General features: G+C 41.0%; 1 protein-coding gene across 2 annotated transcripts; it reads left to right on the top strand.

Moving 5' to 3' along the window:
* Positions 1–3,287: 3,287 nt before the first annotated feature.
* LOC105842464 (seroin-like) lies at positions 3,288–8,372 on the top strand. 2 transcript variants are annotated; one of them, NM_001043581.2, is made up of 7 exons: positions 3,439–3,564; positions 5,151–5,184; positions 5,595–5,607; positions 5,684–5,885; positions 6,774–6,801; positions 7,301–7,680; positions 7,744–8,372. In NM_001043581.2, exons 1-6 carry the CDS (start codon positions 3,513–3,515, stop codon positions 7,308–7,310), a joined length of 339 nt encoding a protein of 112 aa, NP_001037046.2. In that variant the 5' UTR covers positions 3,439–3,512; the 3' UTR covers positions 7,311–7,680; positions 7,744–8,372. The 2 variants fall into 2 exon arrangements, with proteins under 2 accessions (XP_012551157.1, NP_001037046.2); XM_012695703.3 differs by having other exon boundaries at positions 3,288–3,564; positions 7,301–8,372.
* Positions 8,373–8,960: the final 588 nt, after the last annotated feature.

Below are 8,960 nucleotides of genomic sequence, written 5' to 3'. Positions count from 1 at the left end.
TTTATGGGGGGCTTCGACGGCGATACCAGAGAGCCTACAGACGGTCTGTGTGTTGAAGATTTTCTTACCCTCGGGGGTAGGCTGGAGGGTGACTAGAACCATATTATATGGCTCCCTACCGCGACCGGTGTGCATACGGTGCACAGAATTTACTGGAAAGCCCTGTTCTAACAGATCGGCCTTGACGAGCTCTACATCTAACTCTTTAGGGATTCCGCGTATTACAACGCGGAGTTCGCGCTCCTCCTGGAGCGTATAAGTATGGAAACTTATACGTTCCTTACGGAGGTAAGAAGAGAGGGCCCTATGGTCGTCGGGTGTTTGAACCTTAATTTGAATGCCGTTCGCGAGGTTACGGGCATTCGTGAAATTTATATTTTTGGCCTTAAGGGCCAGGCAAACTCGATCCCAAGCTGCCTTCTCCTGAAGGATAGCCGGGGGAGGGGTCTGGGTTTTATTTTGTGCCACCGGACGCGGCGACGGAGTGGCACGGGCTGGGGGCGCAACGGGAGTCTGAGAGCGGGGGCGCGACGCGTTCGCGGCTTTGCTAATTTTAGCGGCCGCGGGAGCTCGGGACTCCGCGGCACGCTTCTTACCCTTCTGTACCAGGGTGAATCCATCCGTCGATGAGGCGGGGGCGAGGTCGACCTCCATGTCCGAGTCAGAGTCGGAGCACGAGGAGGCGGGTGCAGGCGACCTACGAGCAAGTGTAGGTGTTTTAGAGGGCGCGACGGAGGCCGCGGATGATCGCTCAGCTGAAACGATGGTCACAGCGGACGACGCAGCAGCTTTACTCGCCAGTATAGGCGACACGGGAGCGGCAGGCACGACAGAGGCTGCGGTGCTCAATGCAGAAGCTTTGCACGCAGGTACAGGCGACGCAGGAGCAGCGAGCGCCGTGGAGTCCTCGAGAGGGCTCGCAGTGTGATTGGCCTTGAAGGCCAGAAACTCTGAGGCGAGCTGTGGGTGGCGAAGTCGGAGGAATTCCGCGAATACAGCGTCCATGATCGCTGGGTACCCAGGTGGGGCGGCCCCGGGTCTTCAAAACACTCGCCTTGCGGCGAGGCCCCAACTTCTCGGACCTGAGCGGTTCTATTGAACACAGGTGGCAATGCGGCGCGATTACTACAGGACAAAGAAAAAGCACAACAAAACAGAAATTACAAAAAGAAACAAAACAAATAAATACTTGCAGGAAAACACTTTGTCGGCAAATGTTCCACGAACACAATGTAGGAATATACGACAAAGGGAAGATCTTCCACCGAGCGGGTGATATTGCTCGGTAGACCGACGGTCCGAATGTTGTTGTTCGGAACTTGTATATATGCGCTTTATCTTGGAAATGTCGTAAGCGAGATTCAGGCATCTGTCAATTATCTTGCGTTGTATGATGGCTACCCGCCACATAACTCCCCTCCGAGACTGGAGGTCGTGTCATTTTTTAGTTAGCGTTGTCCGTGCTGAGATTAGCTTGCAAGGGCGAGTGCTGCTCGAAGCCTGCGGTGAATCGAGGCTGAGCTTGAATGCTGCGTGCGTGTCGCCAGTGCTGCTCGAAGTTTGCAGTGAGTCGAAACTGAGCTGAATGCTGCGTGATTGTCGCCAGTACTGCTCGAAGTCTGCGGTGAGTCGAGACTGAGCTTGAATGCTGCGCGATGAGGCAGTGTAGGTGCGTGCCGTAGGGCCAGGAAGCGCGGTGAGTCGGCTGCGATGGTCCTGTTGAGGCTGCGATGCTGGCTTGCTGTGGGACGACTGTCGATGACTTGCTTTTATCTGCGAGAATGCGGGGATTGTGGTAGCCGAAGTTCTTGATGCGCTGATGATGAATCAGAAGGCTGCGATTATTCCGTCGTAGGTCACCAGTTGTAGGAATATACGACAAAGGGAAGATCTTCCACCGAGCGGGTGATATTGCTCGGTAGACCGACGGTCCGAATGTTGTTGTTCGGAACTTGTATATATGCGCTTTATCTTGGAAATGTCGTAAGCGAGATTCAGGCATCTGTCAATTATCTTGCGTTGTATGATGGCTACCCGCCACACACAAAAATAACTGAAACAAAACAAATAAAAGCTTCCAGGAAAAACACTTGGTCGGCAGATGTATCACGAACACAGGCCGCGCGAACAATGGCCGGGCTAACAAAAGCCGGGCGAACAAAGACCGGGCGATCGAGTGGTCGATGAGCACGTCCGCACGTGACGGGTGCCTCTATCGGAATGATGTAAAGTCGGTTTACTGACGATAGTTGAACGTGACAACGTCATAAGAAAATACAATCATTTTTCAAAATATTTTTTTTATTTTATTTGTTTGATAGATATTTTGTATGGACAATTGACACCACATTCACTTTTCACTGAACTTCATACTTGACGAAAACATGTAAATGTATAATTGTATAGTAGCTGTCCACGCGGATGCATCGCTCACTAAAGTAGGAGAGAGACAGATGTTGAACGCTGCCGAACGCGGAGGCCGATTGTGCCTCTTTCTCGCTCGTTGCTCGCTCTCGCTTGCACTTCAAGCCTTAAATGGAACGCCTCAGAGCGAGGTAACGCCGCATGAGTTATGTTTTTTCGTGCGTGCAGCCGGCTCCATCGAATTATAAGACGTTGTCACGTCAAAATACAGACGCCATATTGGAATAATATTCATTATATACCCCAAGTCACTCCCATATCTGAGGCTAATCTAGTGACACCTTCTATGTGGAGCTCAGTGAAAAGCTTTAGGCTGCACAGCGTGTCAAACATTAAACATACTTTCAGAAAACATTACCATCTTTCGTTAATAGTATACTGTGACGTCGCAACTCGAAACAGACATGAAACATATAGACTGAAGGTCAAAATGCTCACATCCGAAGGGATCACCTTCCGAATTCAGGCCCACGCCAATTACACACGTCCTTGACATGCCAGCATGGCCCTTGCGATCCGTGAGCTATTGTGATAGCGAGAGTAAAGAAATAATTTCCTCTTCGGAGAACAGTGACAAAACTGTTTCTCGCAACTGCTCCTACTAAACTCGGTGACAAAGAGAATCAATTTGCAAATGTTACGGACTATATATTTTCATTCGATTCAAAAATACTATGTTCTCTAGGTGTATAATGTTAAGTTCTTGAAATTCTAGAAAAAAAAGAGCTATTCTCTCTGCTGCGGAAAAATTTAAGGACACCAAATAACTTTAAGAATATATTAAAATTGTTACACATCATCAGCGTTCTCATGCATATGTATTTCTAGAAAAACGAGCACACTATCGTTCCAACACAGCATTAGTACTTCCATATTTCATTACGGTGTTATTTTTCAGACGACATTCAGTGCCCCGCATGAAAAGTATTCGTCACACTGTTTGAACAGCTTGCTTCGTTGCGAACAACAACTTATGAATAATACTTAAATCAGCAGTCGCCGTGTGTGAGTTTAGTGTCCTACAGTTGGTTTCAACAGTGCTACACAGCTCGATTTTTTTATTGTTGAAGCCTTTTAACCGCGTGATAATGGCGTTCACGAAGTTTCTTTTTATGTTGTCATTAATCACCATCGCGAGCGGTGAGTCCTCATTTTGTTCAATTATTTTTATTATTGTGTTACTTTTGGTGCACAATTTACTCCAAGCATACATTGAATTAGTACTTTTGTGGGCAAATGGTAACGTTTTAATTTTGCAGCTGCGATAAAGTCCTATAAGCATAATTACAATCCTTATAATAAACTTACTTTATAGTGATAACATGGCTTTGTAGAAATAAATTCGTAGGTATATTGACGAAAATTTATATAATATATAAGTCTATGATGTAGAGTACCAAAACAAACAAATCCTGTTGCTTCGACCATCCCCAATCAATATCTAACCAGTTTTGGTGTTTACCTTTTTTGTGATAGTCTCAAACATCGTATCGATATGCCCCGTAGCTCGCTCGACCTCTGGGTTGGCGGTAAGTGTGGAAATAGGTACAACCAAAAGGCTTTCTGACGCTGACCAACGCTTTGGTTCTTAAATTTCAATCAAAGCGTGGGAGCATTTTTCGAAAAGTTCCGCAAAACGTAAAAATACGTTAATGGGTAAATTTTTACCCTTACACATGTTTTTATTCGTTAAATAAGGCCCACCTGATAATGAGTGGTCACCGATATTCATAGATATTAGTAATACTAGGGGCAGAACTGAGCCATGAGCTACGGAGCTAAATACACATGGACATAGCACTCAGGAATCCGTGGAGCGGAATTCATCCAGAGTCTGATGGTACGTCACAGACGTACGTGAAAAAAAGCCAGTGAAAGAATTTCAGACCACATACATACCTTTGTACGCCTTATGCCTTAAATGTATTTGATAGTATACAGTATATACTAGGATTTGAAAACTATTTTATAATTATTATAGATATTTTTCTCTTTTGCTCAATGGTTGGAACTCGGTGTGGAACGTATATCATACCCTTATAGGATTAGGATAGGATTATAGGATACCCTTTGTTTATTGCTGGTGGTGATAGTTGAATATTCTTATTTTCGACCTGAAGTGCATTCTTTCTTGGAGTTCTTTGACATCACAACGTGAGCGCCGCCACATATCTTGAGACATGATCTCGAAGTCTCCATTGCATTGCGGCTGTCCTAACAGCCTGGTAGGCCGTTAAATTTCTGACAATCATACTGCTGCAGATATAGACCAGATTCTGGCAGTTAATATAATAAAATTATACTCTCACAATATACATATTATGTAATTATGTCCTGTTATAGTTAGATATAAAATTTTGTTGGGTATATAGCTCGATAATGTTTGTCTCAAGTTCTCTGAGTGTCTCGCCGGATCTTCTCAGTGGGTAGCGATTCCGATCCGGTGCTAGATTCAGCGAAGTACGGCTCTTGCTAGGGCTAGTGTTAGCAAATTCTCTCAGGTTGGGCTTGTGAGCCCACCTATCCGTCTGGGCGTATTTTGAATAGCCTCTTAGGCTACCGGCGAATATTTAGGAAAAAAAATGTGTCTCATGTCTATTTCTTCTCATTCATCATCTCACAAACTGTTATAATTGAACATCAGATAGCAATAAACGTGTTACCTGTTGAAAATGATATGTTAATTATTAAGTCAATTTATCTAATACAATATGTTTCCATTTTAGCTGGCTTTGTTTGGCAGGACGATAACTTCCCGGGGTGAGTTTTGACATTAATATCTCAAATTATAAATCACACAACAAACATTTAAGTTTTCTGGACGCAGTAAAATTATTTTTCATAATAATATATAAATTTCACAAATTATACCATATTCAGTTATTGATGAAAGGAATTTTCTCAACTCTTGAGAATTCAAAAGTTTGTTGCACTAAGTTCAATTCAATTTTAATTTGCTTGCACGCTATGACATGTCCTTTTTCAAACGAGGCTTGTGGAGAGCATTTTAGGGCTTGGCTCTGCCCCTGGCATTGCTGAAGTCCTCGGGCGACGGTAACCACTCACCATCATTTGGGCCATATGCTCGTATACCCACAGCAAAAAATTTTGATATTTAAGTATTTAAAAAGACCTTGAGTTACTATTAATATTTTTTTATATTGTTTCAGATTCCCAAGCGATGTGAGGCCCAGCTTTTATTACCATAACATACAGAGTAGTTAGTCTTTGCATATACTATACAACTCTATCTTTGCAGATGTGGCCCTCTATACAGATCCCAACGATTCCGCCATTCGATCCCAAAATTCCTAACTTTGCTTTTTCGTTCCCCTCTCCTGATAACATTAAGAAAACTAAACCACAACCCGGACAAACCTACAGCGGGGTTTACGTGAGCAGCAGTGGAGGGAAGGGAACTATGGTTGCAAACATCAATGGGGAAGTGATTGAAAAAAAGTGTACGTATAAGTTGATTTTATGCTGTCTATAGAGCATTCTAGACAATTAACTATATCTACTTTTTTTTACTTCATTCCGAAATAATTTCTTTGAGTGCGAAGTCTTAAAAGCGATGTGATGACATGCTGGATTTCTTGAATTCTAAATTTGGTTTATAGTTCAAAAAATTTTTGAATAAAATTTTTAGATTTTGGACGTAATTTTAAGGGTTAAATATTTTAGATTTATCGTAATTAAAACTACATACTTACTTTTTTCGCATTATTAATGAATAAATTGGAAGAGTTTGTATCTTTTAAGTAATATGCAATAAGTGGCAATAACTTCCTGACAATCAGCTACTTAAATGCTACGATTATTATTTTACAATTTAATAATTATGCTCTGCGGAATTGTTTGAGATGATCCCATCATCTCGTTTTTATCATCGCGCCGCCCGCCAACGGAGTAAAGTTCATTCATACTACCTGGAGCCATTGCGTTCATCCACAGTGCGTTTCCAGAGATATTTTTTGCCACGTACCATCCGGCTATGGAATGAGCTCCCCTCCACGGTGTTTCCCGAGCGCTATGTCCTTCTTCAAACAAGACTTGTGGAGAGTACTTAACGGTAGGCAGTGGCTTGGCTCGGCCCATAGCATTGCTGACATCCGTGGGCGACTGTAACCACTCACCATCAGGTGAACCGTATGCTCGTCTGCCTAAAAGGGCAATAAAAAAAGTATTATCAGAAAAATTTACAACCACAATCGGTAAAGGATGTTAAAATCATACAGCCTCAAAATAAATCGCGCTGCAAACTGAAACATTAACTAATATGAGGTTAACTTCGTTTATTTTTTAATATTCTTATATTTCTTATTTTATTTGGATAACATTATTTTCAGTTGGAGAGGATTCCAAAAAATCTAAGAGGTAAGCACATTTTAATAAAGTTGGAAGGCAAACGGCCCATGGCGCAACTGTGTCTGGGCGGTAGTAGGAGTGCAAAAACTGAGTGACTATACTGAGACCTTAGAACTATATCTCAAGGTGTTGGCGCATTTACGTTGTAGATGTCTATGGGCTCCAGTAACCACTTAACACCAGGTGGGCTGTGAGCTCGTCCACACATCTAAGTAATTAAAAAAAAAACACCTAAGATCGAAAATATCACCTAATTTGAGGCAATTACTTAATGGCTCTCAATTCGTTTGGATTGGCGACTCTCTTACCATCCAAGCCGGAGCGCAGTGTGGAAATTGACAGGACGGGATGGTGATACCAACCCGGACGGGCATAGGTACTATACGAATCACAAGTGCATCAAAAAATTATATGTAAAATGTTCTTTTCATTACGTCACTCTTTCTTTTGTACGAAAGGAGATTTTTTATAATTACGTAAAATAAAATTCCTCGTTTTTCTGTTGCAGCAAGTCCTAGAAGATAGAAGATTTAAAATTAAGTAACCGTCATTTCTCACACCACACATTTATTTCAATTTAATTTCATTTAAAATATTTTTATGTTAACAAATGAATACATTCATTATATAATAACAATTTTAAGATAATTTAAATGTTATTTGATATAATTTAAATGTTTTTTTTTTTCGTTCCTTCTTTTACCGATGCATTACATAACACATACAAAAATAAACACAATTAATTAATATTTTTTTATTTTATCAACTTCAGGTCCACTTCAATGTAATTTATTATAAAACTCAAATGTTTTTCACCTCTGCACTGTACCGTGAAATTACCGTAATAGTTTTTTTATTTCATAAAATAGAATTCTTGATTTTATTTCAATGCATATTTTTACAACAACATACCATAACTAACCACTAATGATTTAAATACAATAAAATTTCAAGTAACAATCTAAAAGTTATGAAACGGATTTGAATGTGAACCAATGTAAACCTAATTTACAGCAAGAATCTTTTTTTTAAAAACAAAAATTATTATTTCAGCAGTAGGTACTACAACCTTTGATCTGTGTTATGTATTATAGATTACCACAGGAATTCATAAATTATTAACCTCTGGGTTTCATCTGAGCCTCTCTCTAGCTTTGATTTCAATATTCTAACATTATTTAGATTAGAACATGGTCACTACAAACACAGCAATCAAAGATCTCTCTTCCACCATGGCGATTCTGATGTCTACTACGCCCGTGTAATTAAAAGTTTATTGATCGAGGAAAAAGGTCTAATGATGAACTACTATTATTCAGTTCTCACTTAATGTATGGCCATGTCGAATAAATGTGTAGTCAATGTTCGGAAAGTGTGGTTACTTATTTTGGATTTACGTTTTAAACGTCCGATTTCCGGGCTAATTTCATTTGTAATCTTAAATTTTATTTTATATGTCTTTCAAAAATTAAAGAAAATTTAACTGTTGTAATTCAAATTCCAACAATTTTCATGTATGTAATTTAAGTTCAAAAAGGTTTATATTGCAGTAATTAACATTAATAAATTCTACATACCGATATTATACTTTCATTTCAGTTCCTATAATAGCGATGTTATATTTTAATTGATATGTTTTAGTATTTAAGATCGTCAAGCTAACTTTAAATATAAAAAAATCAAAGTTACCTCAAAACAAAAATAGAGAATTTGTAATCCCTACTCTTTGGTGGATGATTTTGAAAAATTATATTTAAACAAAAATAACTACATACATAATTAAATTAACAAAATTTTAAAACATAAATCTTAGTCAAGTCTTAGCCAAGCCTTTTTTTTTTTTTTTTTTTCAGGCCGGGGGCCGAACCTCCTACGAGGTCCCCGCGCCTAGGGGGCGCGCTGGGTATGTGAGACTCAACGATCTGCAGGTGTTGAGAGCAGATCGCGGGCCCAAGGATTTTAGGGCCCACCCACTAAACGACTCCCCTGCACTCTTACACCCGACGTCCGATCTCCGTCCGGGGTCAGAACCCGTTCAGAGTAGGGGGGTTCCCGCGGTCAACACTACAACCAGACACGCGGCGCCACCCCGAGGACGCCCGACCGACGGGTCGTCGAGGCGATAGTCGACGACCAACGACGTCGGTCTCCGCGGTACGGCGGCCAGG

This window comes from Bombyx mori, chromosome 5 (genome assembly GCF_030269925.1).
Source record: "Bombyx mori chromosome 5, ASM3026992v2".
NCBI classification, from domain to species: Eukaryota; Metazoa; Arthropoda; class Insecta; order Lepidoptera; family Bombycidae; genus Bombyx; species Bombyx mori.
This window is presented reverse-complemented; position numbering and strand designations above follow the sequence as displayed.